Raw genomic sequence first — 16,240 nt, 5'->3', positions numbered from 1 at the left:
CATTATTCTAAAAGATGAAAAATTGATATTATTTTAGTGTGACAAAGAAGCACATCTTAAAGTAGACTGTTCAGGTATGCAGGGCATATGTGTAAAATTATTTTAAAATCATGTTTCATGTTGCTCATCATATCTAGCAAGTTCATTAATATACATATTTTAAAGGTACATCATTACCTTTGTGAGTCAGAGATGTGGTATGATATGAGCATATATGTGGGTGTGTACTCCATCACGCATACTGAATATTTATTAAAGCAAATATAGGTAATATACATTTGGAAAAATGCTATTGATTCACCAGTGAATTCCAGCTGCTTTGTGCTGCTCTAGCAAAGCAAAGCAGCCATAAACTCAGTCTAACTATCTAGGCATATGCATCCTTTGTGACTCCAGAACATACCGATTAATTGATACAATACCACAAAAAGTATCCACTGTAATTCAAAGTATTCATGTTTTTCTTCCCACTTCAAACTTCTGAAGAATCCCTACTGTACCTCAGGTGTGTAGTAGCAAAATTATTTCTTTCTCAGATTTTGTTAAACTTATAAGATAGAGTGTGTCTAGACTGCAGGGTTCTATTCAGAAAAACAGCCATTTTTCCAAAAAAATGTCACTTACATCCACACTGCTAATGCATTCTTTTGAAGGAAAATTGAAAGAATGCAGGGGTTTGTCCAACACTGGTAAACCTCATTCTGTGAGGAAGAACACCTTTTCTGAAAGAGCTCTTTCGGAAAAAGATGTGTGTGGATGTGGAAGAGGGAATTCTTTTGAAAGAAGAGGAAAGAGGAAAAAACACAAGTGCCCTGGTGGCCACTCCATCCATAGTAATGAAAGCTTAAATGCAAGATAGCGTCCATTCAGGGTGTGTCTAGACTACAGGGTTTTTTTAAAAAAAAGTAGCCTTTTTTCGAAAAAACTTCACCTGCATCTATAATGCAGCCACATTCTTTCGAAAGTAAATTGAAAGAACACGGCAGTTTTTTCGATCGTGGTAAACCTCATTTTACCAGGAATAACATTTTTTTTCTAAAGTACTCTTTTGAAAAAAGGCGCTATTGAATGCAAACTGTGCTTTTTCGAAAGATAGCGTCTAGAGTCTTTTTTTTAAAAAGTGGCTCGGTTTTTCGAAAAATCTGCTTGTAGTCTAGACACTGTCTTTCAAAAGAGGTGTTTTCAAAAGATTCTTTTGAAAAAGCCTCTTTCGAAAGAGGCTTGTAGTCTAGACATAGCCTTGGTGTGGATGCTATCTTTTGAAAAAGCAGATCACTTTTTCAGTGCACTTTGGCAGTGTGGATGCTCTTTCTGAAGTTTTTTCGGAAGATCTCTTTGGAAAAAGCTTCTTCCGAAAGAAGCCTGCAGTCTAGATGTACCCATACTCTAAAAGAATCTGTTATAATTTTTGGCCAGGAAAGCATTAATTAAATGTTACCTATGCCATCTTCATTCCACAATCACTTGTGTCTCCTTTGGGGAACCTTAATGAAGTGAGATTTTCAGAACTAGTCTGATTACACTATAGGGGAAAAAACTGGTATGAAACTTGTACATTCTTATCTGACCCCAAATGTTTTGCTTGTTCTTATCAGTAGGCTATAAAATGGTATGCTGAGTCTTGTACATGTGTCCATTTATCTTTGTGCCATGCTGTTCAACATTAGTATCTAAAAGCAACTTCTTCAGCTTCACAAGCGAAACACATAACTGCCTGCTATTAATATAGTATGTAACTCTGTTGAGCTGAAATTTGGTCACACTGAAGCATATTGTCATGAAAAGAGAGATGAAGACAGGACTGTTTCATTGTTGTGGTGATGGATAATTTGATCTGATCTGCAAATATTCAATGTTTAATTTTTTATAGTTAGGGCTTATGTTCTCCCCAAAGTATTTTCTTAGAAATCAAAGCATGTACTTGATCTAGTGAAAAACACTTAACACCTGTAATGGAATTCAATCAAAGTGTGAGCTGAGGGAGCAGTACCCTTTGACCAAGTGTGACAAGTTTCATTATCTTTGCTATGATAAATGAGCTAAGAAGTCTGAATGCATTTTTACATTTAAAAATCTACTGCCAATGTAGATTTAGACCCAGATTGTGCTATTCAGACCTTTGTGTGAGTAATATGGAGCCACATGCTGCACTAGGTTAGGAAGGAGAACCCTGCTCCTTTCTGTGAGCCCCAAGTGATGGGGCTACAATTGTTTCTGATCCTTGCAGAGGACACACAGGCTACGTCTAGACTGCAAGCCTCTTTCGAAAGACGCTCTTTTGAAAGATACTTTCGAAAAAGCCTCTTTTGAAAAAGAGTGTCTAGACAGCAAGCAGTAGTTTCGAAAAAGCAAGCTGCTTTTTCAAAAGAGAGCACCCAGGCAGTCTGGATGCTCTCTTTCGAAAAAGCCCTGTTTGCATTCAAGAAAACCTTTTTTCGAAAGAGCACTTTCGAAAAAAGGCGTTCTTCCTCGTGAAATGAGGAGTACCGCCATCGAAAGAAAAGCCGCATTCTTTCGATTTAATTTCGGTTAAGTTTTTTCGAAAAAAGGCTACTTTTTTTGAAAAAACCCTGCAGTCTAGACACAGCCACAGAGAAGAGGCACCACAACATAAGAACATAGGAACAGCCATACTGGGTCAGACCAAAGGTCCATCCAGCCCAGTATCCTGTCTGCTGACAGCGGCCTGCACCAGGTGCCCCAGAGAGGGTGGACCGAAGACAACGATCAAGCAATTTGTCTCCTGCCATCCCTCTCCAGCCTCTGACAAACTGAGGCCAAGGACACCATTTTATCCCCTGGCTAATAGCCTTTTATGGACCTAACCTCCATGAAATTATCTAGCTTCTCTTTAAACTCTATTATAGTCCTAGCCTTCACAGCCTCCTCTGGCAAGGAGTTCCACAGGTTGACTACACGCTGTGTGAAGAAGAACTTTCTTTTATTAGTTTTAAACCTGCTACCTATTAATTTCATTTGGTGTTCTCTAGTTCTTCTACTTATGGAGCTAATAAATAACTTTTCTTTATCGGCCCTTTCCACACCACTCATGATTTTATATACCTCTAGCATATCCCCCCTCAGTCTCCTCTTTTCTAAACTGAAAAGTCCCAGTCGCTTTAACCTCTCATCATATGGGACCCTTTCCAAACCCCTAATCATTTTAGTTGCCCTTTTCTGAACCCTTTCTAAGGCCAAAATATTTTTTTTGAGGTGAGGAGACCACATCTGTACACAGTATTCAAGATGTGGGCGTACCATAGTTTTATACAGGGGCTGTAAGATATTCTGGGTCTTATTTTCTAACCCTTTCTTAATAATTCCTAGCATCCGATTTGCCTTTTTGACTGCCGCTGCACACTGTGTGGAATTTTTCAGAGAACTGTCCACGATAACTCCAAGATCTCTTTCCTGATTTGTCGTAGCCAAATTAGCCCCCATCATACTGTACATACAGTTGGGGTTATTTTTCCCGATGTGCATTACTTTACACTTATCCACATTAAATTTCATTTGCCATTTTGTTGCCCAATCACTCAGTTTGGTGAGATCTTCTTGGAGTCCCTCACAGTCTGCTTCTGTCTTGACTATCCTAAACAGTTTGGTATCATCTGCAAACTTTACTACCACACTGCTTACCCCTTTCTCCAGATCACTTATGAATAAGTTGAAAAGGATTGGTCCCAGGACTGACCCTTGGTGGGACACCACTAGCTACCCCTCTCCAATCTGAAAATTTACCATTTATTCCTACCCTTTGTTTCCTGTCTCTTAACAAGTTCTCAATCCAAAAAAGGATCTTCCCTCTTATCCCATGGCCATGTAATTTACACAAGAGCCTTTGGTGAGGGACCTTGTCAAAGGCTTTCTGAAAATCCAAGTATACTATATCTACTGGATCTCCCTTGTCTGCATGTTTGTTAACCTCTTCAAAGAACTCTAATAGATTAGTAAGACAGGATTTCCCTTTACAGAAACCATGTTGACTTTTGTGCAACAAATTATGTTCTTCTACATGCTTCACAATTTTATTCTTTACTATTGTTTCAACTAATTTGTCCGGTACTGAAGTTAGACAAGCCTTTCCTATATAATTGCACATTGACCAGGAACATTTTGATTCTGAAAGCATCTTCCATCCATCCAAAAAATGTACCTATGTCTTTGTGGGCACTTGCTGTTATGCTGCCTTTGCACTGAAAAAAGCCAACAGTCCCCATCTTACCTATCCACTTCATATTTAAGAGGCAATACCAAGTAGTTTGTTAGGGTCAGCCTTAAAATAAGATGATGGAGAATTCATCGATTCTATTAGAAAATAAATCTGTCAATGAGAAATATGAAAATTTGTTCCTGTTGTCAGTATTTTATAGGCAAATCCTGCTCACTTTGTAAACCATAATGTCTCTGCTGGCAAGGAAATGACAGAGGAATAGAACTCTCTACTAAATGAAGAGCATCGCAAATCCAGGTGCATGTAATTGCATGTGTATTGTTGCTTGCATTAAAGATGTTCTTTTTTTAAAAGAATAAAATGGATGTTACCTATCATAAAATAGTATGGTTGTGCTACTTTTTTGGCTTGCAAGAGCAACATTTTCTAAGTAGAATAAGTGTGTCATCTAAATGTGTGCCCAAACCCCAGAGAGGACTGAAGGCTAGATTTGGAAGAACCATTAGGTTTGTCTTTTCCTGGAGCAAGTGATTGAATCATAAATATAAAATTAGAGGCCCTTAAAAAGAGTCCTTAAAAGTAATCTAATTAATCTACCTATTTACCTGGCATTGCTGAGGTAATTAAGGAGGGGCTCAGGGCGGTGGGGCTAGGAGTGCAGGAGTCAGGATTGCGGATGAAGAGAAGCTCTAGGTAGGTGTATGTGTGTACATGTGTATGTGTTTGTGTGGGGGGGGGGGGGTTGGAGAAGGTGGATGGGGCCAAAGCCCGCTCCCCTGAGATTCATATCAGGACTGCTTGCTCTTCCTTTTCCTGTCACTATCAGGGAGAAAGAGCAAAGTGCATGGCTCATCTGCCCCCGTGTTACCCTGCCATAGTGAGGAATGCAGTAAATTGTGCACTTTCCCCTCACTCTTTGAAGAAGGGAAACAGCCAGCAATGTCTCCATATGAATCGGGGGAGTGGGGGGGGAAGAGGGGGAGGAAAGAGCTTCAGCCCCTCTGTCCTCCATAAAGTGGATGTGGAGAGTGGGAGGCTTGAGGCTGGGGTAGTTTCAGATGGGTGTGGGGGGTGCACAATTTGTTTATAGATGAAAGTGGGGCTAGTTTGAGCCTGAATTGAAATCCTGAAGAGCTATTCATGAGACAATCTCTCTGTTAAAGGATAGTTCTTGCCAAGAAAAAATATTGAGCAACCCTTGTTTACGCAAAACCATGGGCAAAAAATGTATGGATTTTTTTTTTTTTTTGAAAAACTGACCTTATAAGTAATGTGTTTTTTTAAAATATAGTTTCTATAGTATCAATGGTATGAGTTCCTTTGGTGTAATTAGGTTATAAGTTCCTGTGGGCCAGGGTCATCTCTTTTGGGGGGTGAGGTATTTAAAACAGTGCCTCGTACAATATGGCCCTAGACTGTGATGAGGCCAGGGCTCCTAAGTGCTATGTTAATATAAATAATGAACATCTGCTTTGTTTCACAGAAATCTGTAAATATAACTCGCAATGTGATATCTGCTATTTCATATGCAAATGTCCAAAAATATATCAACTTGCCATGATATATTGCATTGTGATATATAATGCTTTTGAGCTTAAAGCAGAAGACCATTGGTTGTCAGTTATGATACCTGTAATCTGGTGAAGGTAAAGCAAGACTTTTAAAAAAGACATTAAAATATGTCTGATCCCTGATACACCTTGTCTTCTCATCATTCAGTGATGCTATCCAGTATGTCAGTAATAAAAAACAAAATGGGTAATCACTCCCTATGGACCTAACACTATAGTCTGCACTCAAAAAAATATCATATAAAACTTTTTTGCCAGATTGAGAAATTTAGGAGTAGGCCATGCATGTCTAGGTCTCTATGACTACTAACATTTACACAATAGTGAATATCTATATACATATCTCTATTTATACTAATGGTCTATTCTCCCCCAATACAGGTGCATTGTCCCTATTATAAAAAATGAGAACTATATTCATATAAAAAGAATAGATCCCTGAGGGTATGTCTATACTAGCTCGTTAATTCGAGCTAGGTAGGGTAATGAGGGCAACCGGAGTTGCAAATGAAGCCTGGGATTTAAATATCCCGGGCTTCATTTGCATGTTCCCGGGCGCCGCCATTTTTAAATGCCCCTTAGTCCGAACTAACTGCCCCCGGCTAAACGTGGCAGTTAAACGTTAATTCGAACTAACTCCTTAGTTTGAATTAACTGTTATCCTCGTGGAATGAGGAATAACAGCTAATTCGACCTAAGGAGTTAGTTCAAATTAACGTTTAACTGCCGCGTCTAGCCGCGGGCAGTTAGTTCGGACTAAGGGGCATTTAAAAATGGCGGCGCCCAAGAAAATGCAAATGAAGCCCGGAATATTTAAATCCCGGGCTTCATTTGCAACTCCGGTTGCCCTCATTACCCTACACTAACAAACTAGTGTAGACAAACCCTAAGATTAACATGATTACTGAAGTGAAGTTTCCTAGGGTATGTCTACACTACAAAGTTAGTTCGAACTAACGGACATTAGTTCGAACTAACTTTCATAGGCGCTACACTAGCGCTCCGCTAGTTCGAATTTAATTCGAACTAGCGGAGCGCTTAGTTCGAACTAGGAAAACCTCATTTTATGAGGATTAAGCCTAGTTCGAACTAGCTAGTTTGAATTAAGGGATGTGTAGCCCCTTAATTCGAACTAGTGGGAGGCTAGCCCTCCCCAGGTTTCCCTGGTGGCCACTCTGGCCAACACCAGGGAAACTCGTCTGCCCCCCTCCCGGCCCCGGACCCCTTAAAGGGGTGCAAGCCTGCCAGCACCCAGCCAGCAGACCCTGCACCTGGAACGGATCGAGCCACCCACCCGAAGCCCCCCAGCCCTCCCCCTCTTCTTGGGACCAGGCTGGCGGCTTCCGGGACCTTGCCCGGGACCGCAAGAGGCGGGCACCCGCCTGGGCTAGTGCGGACATCGTGGACCTCGTCCATGACCTCTGCACTAGGCACAGGAAAGTGGCCGTCTAGGGCAGGAGAGCTGCCAGCCTGGCCACCCAGGAGCAGGTGTGCATGAAAATCAAGGTGGTCCACTGAGACCCCCAACCCTGAGCCCTGAACTTACAATGGCCGTACTGGGTCTGACCAAAGGTCCATCTAGCCCAGTAGCCTGTCTGCTGACAGCGGCCAATCCTAGGGACCCTGGAGGGGATGGACCGAAGACAGTGACCAAGCCATTTGTCTCGTGCCATCTCTCTCCAGCCTTCCACAAACCTTGGGCAGGGACACCACTCCTACCCCCTGCCTAATAGCACTCCATGGACCCAACCTCCATGACTCGATCTCACTTTCCTTTAAACTCTGTTCTAGTTCTAGCCTTCACAGCCTCCTGCAGCAAGGAGTTCCACAGGTTGACTCTTTGCTTTGTGAAGAACAACTTTCTGTTACTAGTTTGAAGCCTGCTACCCAGTCCTTTCCTTTGGTGTCCTCTAGTCCTTCTTTATGGGAACTAATGAAGAACTTTTCTGTATGCACCCTCTCCACCCAACTCCTGCTTTTAGAGACCTCTATCCTGTCCCCCCTCCGTCTCCTCTTTTCTAAGCTGAAAAATCCCAGTCTCTTTAGCCTCTCTTCATATGGGACCTGTTCCCAACCCCTGATCATTTTAGTTGCCCTCCCCTCTCCCAGCCTCTCTCTTCCCCTCTCCCACCTCCTTTTCCCAGTCTCCCCCAGTTTTGTTCAATAAAGACAGATTCCATTTGTGAACACAATTGTCCTTTATTTTGTACATCAAGAAAAGGGGCTAGGGAAGGGTAAGTGGAAGGAGGTGAGGGAGGAATGGGGTACGCGCCCCCGATGGGGAGGACTGGGCTGGCTCTGCGGGCTTCTGGGGGTGGAAGCTGTCCTGCAGCCCCCCAATTGCCTCCTCTCCCTAGATGGCAGCCTGCGGCAAGTGCAGCCGGGCTGATGGCTGAGTGCTGTGATGTGCCCAGTGTGGGTACTTCGAGCAATCCAAGCCAGGACTGCTTTGCAAGCGGGGCACCCCTGAGAATTGTCTATATAGAATAACCTTTAGACATTCACATAAAACCTGGAGAAATGGCTTCACTATATACATGTGTGTGAATGAAAGAGACATATTCTAACGATGTAAAGTATTGTTTTTTTCCTTTTTTTAAAAAAAAAATAGTGTCATCTGTGGAGGGCTAAGATTTTAAATCTCACACTGTTCTTTTTTTCTTTACTATAGGATTGCACGGTATATGAAACAGAAAATAAAATTCTTCATGTGGTAAGTAATCCTAATGTTCCTGCTGCATACGTCTTCATTTTCAAGACTTACAGTACATATTTTATCTAGTGTAGGAAAATCAGTTTCCTTAGAATTTGGCAGTGGCAAATAGCAACGTATGATACTTAGTCACTAGGAGCTAAGTGATTTCTAGCTGTATACTGAAATGAATCATTATAATGATCTAATCTGATGTCCTGTATAACCCAGGCCATAGGACTTCCCTGAACTAGACTGTATCTTTCAGAAAAACATTCAATACTGATTTAAAATTTCTATCAATGGAAAATCCTCCACAACCCTTGGTAAATTTGTTTCAGTAGTTACCTTCACTGTTAAAATGTGCACCTTAATTCTTGTCTGCATTTGTCTAGCTTCTGCTTGCAGACTTTGGAGCTTGTTATACTTTTGTCTGTTAGATTGAAGAGCCCTCTATTATCAAATTTATATCCCACAAATAGATCCTTACAGAGAGTGTCCATCTCACCCCTTCATCTTCTTTTTGTTAAACTAGACAGATTGAACTCTTTAAAACTATCACTGAAAGATGTGCTTTCCATCACTTGCTAATTATTCTTGTGACGCTTGTTTGAACTATATTTTTCACCTTTTTCTGCAGCATGAGCCAGGGGTTACTTGAAGATTTAAATGTCTTTAAGTCATGATGTGAGGTCTTCACTTACTTAACCAGAGGTTAAGGGTCTATTTACAGGAGTTGTCAGACAAGGTTCAGTGGCCTGCAATGTGCAGGAGGTCAAACTACAGTCAGAAGGGATCATCACTACCATCAAAAGTCTGCGAATTTCCAATTTATCAACATATTTCTTGAATTGTGGGCACTAAAACTGTGGACACAGTATTCCAGTAGCATTTCATCTGTGCCAAGTACAGTGGTAATCTAACCTCTCTCCCTCTACTTGATATTCCTTTATTTATGCACGTAAGGATAAAATTAGTTTTTGTGGCCACAGCTCATGTTCAGCTGATGATTCATGTGGATCCTGAAATCCTTTTCTGGCACTATTTCCCAGTGTAGACTGCCCTTGCCAATAATATGGCTGTCATTTTTTGTTTCAAGAAATATGATGTTACATTTGAGCATTAAAATGTGTATTGTTTGTTTGCACCCCGCATCCAGATCGCTCTGTAACAGTGACCTGTCATCTTTAGTATTTACCACTCCATCAAGCCTTTTATCAGTAACGATTTAATTTTTTTTCCAGATAATTGATACAAATTTTATCAAATAGGGACAAGAACTGATCCCTGTGGTACCTACTAGAAACAGTCAATGATGATTTGCTATTAACAGTTACATTTGGAGATTTAATAGTCAGCTGCTAGTTACTCAATTTAATGAGTCACTCTTACCTTTGTGTCATTTTGTTTTCTTCATCAAAATATCATGCTAACAAATCAAATGCCTTACAAAAGTCTAAGTTTATAATATCAACAGTATTAAATTTATCAGCTAAATTTGTACCCTTATGAAAAAAAATCAATATGACAAGGCCTGTTTTCCATAAATCTGTGTTGATTGACATTGATAATATTATCTTCTTTTCATTCCTTATTGAGCCCTGTAACTGTCATTCACATATTTTTGCCTGGGACCTGCGTCAGGCTGATAATTATATAGCTTCTTCCACTTTTACTTTTTAAATATTGGCACAAATTAGGTTTTTTCCCCAGTCCTCTAGAACTTCCCCAGTGTTCCAAAACTTATTGAAAAGCAGCACTGATTGTCCACATCATTTTGTGGGTAGTTCTTTTAACATTCTCAGATGCAAGATATTTAGATCTACTGATTTTAAAATGTCTCTCATCAGTGAGTGCTGTGAATCATCCTCTTTAGCAACTGTTGAAAAGGAAAGTATTCCATCCTTAATATATATGAACGTATCATCTGACTTTTCTCAATTACAGAACAGAAATATTTACTGAACACTTTCTTTGTTTTCTGCATTATTACTGACAGTTCTATGATTTCATTTAGTAATGAAACAGTAGCATTCCCATGGTTCTTAACTCTGCTGGCCATAGATTTCTCTTTGGGTCATTTTGCTTCCATTGTCAACTTTCTACTATTCCTAGCTTCTGATTTATATTAATTACCATCAACTTCTTTCTTCCATTAAAAAAAATTAGCTTCTTTCACTTCCCCTGTTAGCCAGGTTTTGTTTTGTTTTTTTAACCAGTTTGTCTTTCTTTCTCAGTTATTGGATCTTGTCCGTTTAGGCCTCTAGTAACATGTTCTGAGAAAATTCCCAATTGTCATTCACATTTTTGTAATATCCCTTCTGTCAATTGATTAGCTTAGAATTATTTTCAGCTTTGTGAAATTGGTCATTTTAAAGCACCAACCATATATATCATGGTTTTGACTATATTCTGTTAGCACGATACAGGAGAAATCAAATCACTGGTACCTAAGCTGCCACTAATTTTTAGTTTTGTGTCCTCTTTATCTGTCAAGATCAGATCTAGTATAAAATTCCTCTTAGTGGGATACAACACTTTTTGAGTTAGGAAATTTATATTTTTTTAATCTACATACTAGGTAGGTGCTTATTCTCTTGTATGATTTAGTGCTGTGTAGCAGACATCAACTAACGCTCCATCTTGTTCTGTATCTGTCAAAACATCGTTCCATAAGCATTCAACATCATCTGTTTCCAAGTTGTCAGGAATTTGGAAACAGGAAATGCCATTTTTGGTATAGAATGCTATTCCCTTTCTATTTTGCCCACTCTTTTTTCATTCTTCCCCTTTTGTTGTTAACTTTATGTCTTTCTAACTAGTCTACCTTGCTTTTCTCCATGAAGATTGGATTACTTGCTACAGAGATGGAAACCATTCAAGCTTTTCTGTTCCCACAGAAGGTGGACTAATGTTTCACAAAACCAAAATCCTCCACATAACACTGGTTACCTCACCAAATGTTCACTTTCAGAATTTTCTGTCTTCTTTCACTCACAGGACAGCAATTATCTCGAGGAAGGTCACTTGAGTGTTCTCCTTCAGCACCTTTCCAAGTTCCCTGAACTCATCTATAATCTGTGAGATATCCTGTGAAGCAGTATCCCTATTCACCATCACCAGCAGATTCTTGTCTTCCCCCCACACCGCCCACCTTTAAAAAACTGTCCAGTCTTAGTCATGCCTTATGCCTTGGCTCCAGGAAGACAGCACATTGTTCTGTTGTCTGCAACTTTTGCAAAATGTTTTCCCTTTCTTCTTGATATAGAATCTCCAACAAATCTTGTCTATATTTCTTTGTGGACATGATTGATTTTTTCTTATAGGTTGGATTGACTAGTCATCCACAGGTGCGTATTGCATGTCTCTCTATTCCAAAGAGCTGGATCATCAGAGATATCTTCTGCAGTTTCCACACTGAGGACATAATAAGGATTGGAAATTTCTGTCTGACTGGAATTCTTCCTGGTCCTTTTCTCTCTAATCGTCACACATAGTCTGGCCTCCTTTTTTTCCTTTCCAGTCATGTCGAATGGTTTAAATGTTCTATTTTAAATTTTCTATTTTAAAGGGTTGGAGATAATCAACAGTGTTAACTTGATTTTTTTTAAAACTGTCTAGCAAATAACAAGGTAATAGCATTTATATAACATTTTTGGTAATGGTTGCTCTCAGGACATTTTTATATAACATAATGACCTTAGCTTGAAAATGTAATTTTTCTCATTAATTTTATGCTTTTTCATGCAAAAGTATACATAGAAACAAATTAAAATTAATTAGGACTGGCTGGATTAGTTAGGAGTAGATAAGAAACAGACTGAACCATTTCCTGTTCTTTGAAGAAAATCAAATCCAAACCTTTAAATGTTTCAAAAAGTTTGATCCTGGAACTAATTAGCAATACTTCATTTTTGCTATTAAATCCATTTAGAAGTTTCACACTGCACTGCAGGATAACACAAACTAAGTTTTCTGAGCATGGGAGATTTAAATATGATGTCATGGAGGTACAGCAGATAGTCTGTCAAAACTGGCTCTCTACCTGCAGTTACCATGCCTGTGGGCAGCTAGAATGCCCCAAAGATTCTATCCAAACAAGTTTAATGGCTGAAGGGGGTTGAGGAAAGAGCTACACAACCAGTGTGGAAGTCTGCTGATTAAAGAGGGTACATCTCCTTTAAAGATACATGATGCTTTGAGCATTGGAGGCAAGGATGCATGTGCTGTCTTTCCTCAAGATATAGGGAAAGAGAAATTGTACTGGCACAGAGATAGAGTTGCATCTATGTGTTAGGGGACATTTTCAGAGGATTTACAGGTTCTGATATTTTTTAACATGGTCTACCAAAGGGCCTGATTTTTTTAACCTCTTTCACATATGCTGCTTTCAGCCAGAATTTAAATATGTAGTAAAACATTAATGTGCAGTTAGAAACAGAAATTTGCAAAGACTTCTTAGAAATGAGCTTACTGTTGCAAGCCCGTTTCTGAAGAGGGAATTTTAAAATCTTCTAGGGTTGAAATATGTTTCTCTTTGCCTGCAATTTGCAATTCTAGCTGCAGGTGTCTTCCAAATATACTTACTCAGAAGAAATTATTGCTCTTGCTGCTTTTGTCTCTCCTCAGATGGATGCTTGAGCAAATAGAAAAAAAATGCAGAGAAGCCCATAGTCTGTGTTTAAATAGGTTATATAATGTCTGCTGCATTTCCACCACCTAGGCCTAATTTACAAGAAATTTTATTTTTCTTGTTTAGCATTTGCTCACTCATGTTTAAATCCATTATTTTGTCTTCTAGAAGTGGCTTGTACCCGATATAAGAGTTTCTGAGTATTCTAAATTAATGTGCTTTCTTATGTTGTCCTGGAAATTGCAGTGCATTCTAGAGGGTATAGAGTAAGATTAGTGATCCAAATTTGGGGTTGTTTGAGCATGGTGTTCCTAAGATACATGGTGTTCTCCCATGCCCCCAGAATCACCTGAGATAAATGCTAGAATGCAAATCTGTGGAACACAACACAGACAGTGGCACAGCCTCCTAGGATATGTCTACACTGTAAGGTAAGCCCAGGGCAAGTAGGGTAGAGCATCTACACTTATTTGTAAATCCAGGTTATGAATTGTTGATCCTTGGTTCCTAGAAGGTCCGACATCTACACTGCATGATGTGGGCCTTAGTCCAGCCACCCATATCACAGACTTCCTACCAGCATCCTAAAACATGGTCGCCGTAGCCTTTGTTCATGGTCCAGTGTGGGACCAGGAACCCCTATGTATCTCGCAGAGGGTGTGACCAAGGGTAAGGAGGAGGCTGTGAGCCCCCATATAGTGGAGTTATGGACACAAATATGCACAACTGAAAGGTGCTTTGGAAAAATTGCCTCATGTAACCTATCAATCTTCCGCTGTATCTAGACTACACCTCTCTGTCAACAGAAAGTTGTAGATTAGGCACGTCAAAATTGCTAATGAAGCAGGGATTTAAATATCCCACGCTTCATTACCAGGGAAAAAGAGAGCTCTCTGGTTTGGAAGGCTTGGTGGGGAAAGAAAGTTTTAGGGTGAGTTTGTAGTAAGTTTGTAATAACTTTGTACTGAAGTTTTAGTGTAGCAGTAGCTAAGCGTTTTCTGTTATTTTCAGTTTGTAATCTACTTTGCTCTGCCTGTTCTTACTTATTACCACTTAAATCCTATTGCTTGTACTTAATAAAATCACTTTTATTTTCTATCAAACCCAATGTAAATAATTATTACCTGAGGGAGCAATCCGTATGTACATTCCCTCTTTCATTGCCAAAGGGGACTTACTTAAATAATTCATTTGGGGTTCTGATCCCATTTGAGGAATGGTATCCCATGAAGCTGGGCCCCAAACTGCATTTTCCTTGAACCTGAAGAGATTCAGTATCTACATTGCTTCTCGGGGGAGGGGAGGCCCTTATTCTCAGCTCTGTGCCCTTGGCTGAGGGAGACCAGGGTGCTGGCCCAGCAGGACAGGGCAACAAGAAGCCCCAGAGAGCAAAAAGGAGGTGGGAGTGGCCTTGTCAGCACCCTGGGGATCACCCCTAAGGGGTTGTCTGTGACAAACCAGTGGATAAGGTGAAAGCATTCAAGGTTGAAAGTGATCAGGAACCCAATTCTGAGGGTAGTGCAGGAACCCTTGTGTATCTCACAGAGGTTGTGACCAAGGGTGAGGAGGGGGCTGTGAGCAGCCACAGAGTCTCTTTGTGAAGTACAAAGGTGTAATGAGGAACTGGAGAAGGAGGTTTCGGAGGCTGCAGGAACTGACCTCAGGGATGGGGAGCGGTCCAATGGCTAGAACCATTTCCTCCTTTCCCCAACAGATAGTGAGCCTCTTTCCACAAATCTGGGATTACCTAGGATGAGTGGGGACACCCCAATTTATCATCAGTTATAGGAGGTGGTTCTTAGCAAGTTTGCTTGATAGTGGGGTGTCTGTCTCTGTAACATCTAGAATCCTAGCTGAGGATGTTGCACACCCGTGTATTACCATAGCTCAAGTTATGGGGCAGTGCCTACACTGCAACACAATCGGGCTTGAACTGTGGGTTCTGGCTTGTCTCAGACTTGGACCCCCCACCACCATGGGGTTCTGAAACCCTGGCTCAACACAATTTGTTTGTAGATGAAAGTGGGGCTAGTCTGAATTCAAACTCTGAGCTTATAGTGCAGTGTGAGCATAGACTTATTGTTCTTCTTGTCTATTTATTCTGTATTGAACCACTTGGCTATTACCAGGAAAGGACAGCACGAGGGGACAGAATAGAACCTGTAAGTGGAAGAGCATGTGATAGAAGCCCATTTTGGCCAGTATAACTGGTGTGGGTGTTATGACAGAATGTGACTCAGGTGAGAGGGAAGGAGGGAGGCTTATGAGCCAAAGGGAAGGAACAATGTGTGGGGCCAAGACAGAATTTGTAAGCTAGTAGAGAGCATATATTGACACTGAACTTACTGTGAAGGGAGGTGAGAAATTTGGAGGATTCAAATCTGACAGGGAGAGGGAGGACCCTATCCTATCAAGGAGGAGCCAAATGACTCCAGGCAACATAATACAACTGCAGGTATGTTTGGGCAAAGAATACCAGTGGGGAATGCCTTTTCTTGATGTGAGCATATGAAACTAAACAACAACTAAGTGGCAAGTACATAATAAAGACAGTAAAAATACCATTCACACCCACTAACTCAGTTTCAACAATTCCCAAGCACCCAGTGGTTAGGCCCAGCCTTTGACTACCTCACATACAGCCGCTACATAACCACTGAGAATGGTTCAGTAAGGGTGGCAACATACAGGTTTGAACTATGTTTACAACTCACAGGTACATTTACACCAGAAATGGAGTAATTGTAGCATGTGTAGGCATACATGTACACCTGTATGTATAGCCATACACATACTAGCTTTAATCTAGCTAGCATGGGCAACAACAGGAGTGGAGATATGGTAACACAGACTTCAGCCTTGGCTGGCCACTCAGTGCAAGCCTGATGGGAACTTTAGATTGTTAGCCTCTGCTGTATCTTCACTACTACTGCTATCCATAATAGTTAAATTAAAGCGGACAAACCCTGTTGGCAAGAAAACATATAATCTTCTGCTTTCACAAAATACAGAACTCAGTGCTGAAATGAGGCATATTTGATCTTTTAAGGTATACAAACATATCTCCTCATATCATAATGACAGTTCTGCCAACCTGCTCCAGCTAGTAACTATATTATTCAGTATAGCTGCACCTAATACCATCAATGACAATTAGAGTGCTTAAAGAT

General features: G+C 40.5%; 1 protein-coding gene across 1 annotated transcript in view; it reads left to right on the top strand.

Moving 5' to 3' along the window:
* LOC142831310 (connector enhancer of kinase suppressor of ras 2-like) overlaps positions 1-16,240 on the top strand; it is a 212,766-nt gene that overhangs the window by 58,558 nt on the left and 137,968 nt on the right. Inside the window, exon 5 of the mRNA XM_075941203.1 lies at positions 8,417-8,458. Coding sequence (XP_075797318.1) covers positions 8,417-8,458 — 42 coding nt within the window. The remainder of the gene's footprint in view (positions 1-8,416; positions 8,459-16,240) is intronic.

This window comes from Pelodiscus sinensis, chromosome 13, assembly GCF_049634645.1.
Source record: "Pelodiscus sinensis isolate JC-2024 chromosome 13, ASM4963464v1, whole genome shotgun sequence".
Taxonomy (NCBI): Eukaryota; Metazoa; Chordata; order Testudines; family Trionychidae; genus Pelodiscus; species Pelodiscus sinensis.
Note: the sequence above shows the minus strand (reverse complement) of the source record. Positions and strands in the feature narration are given on the sequence as shown.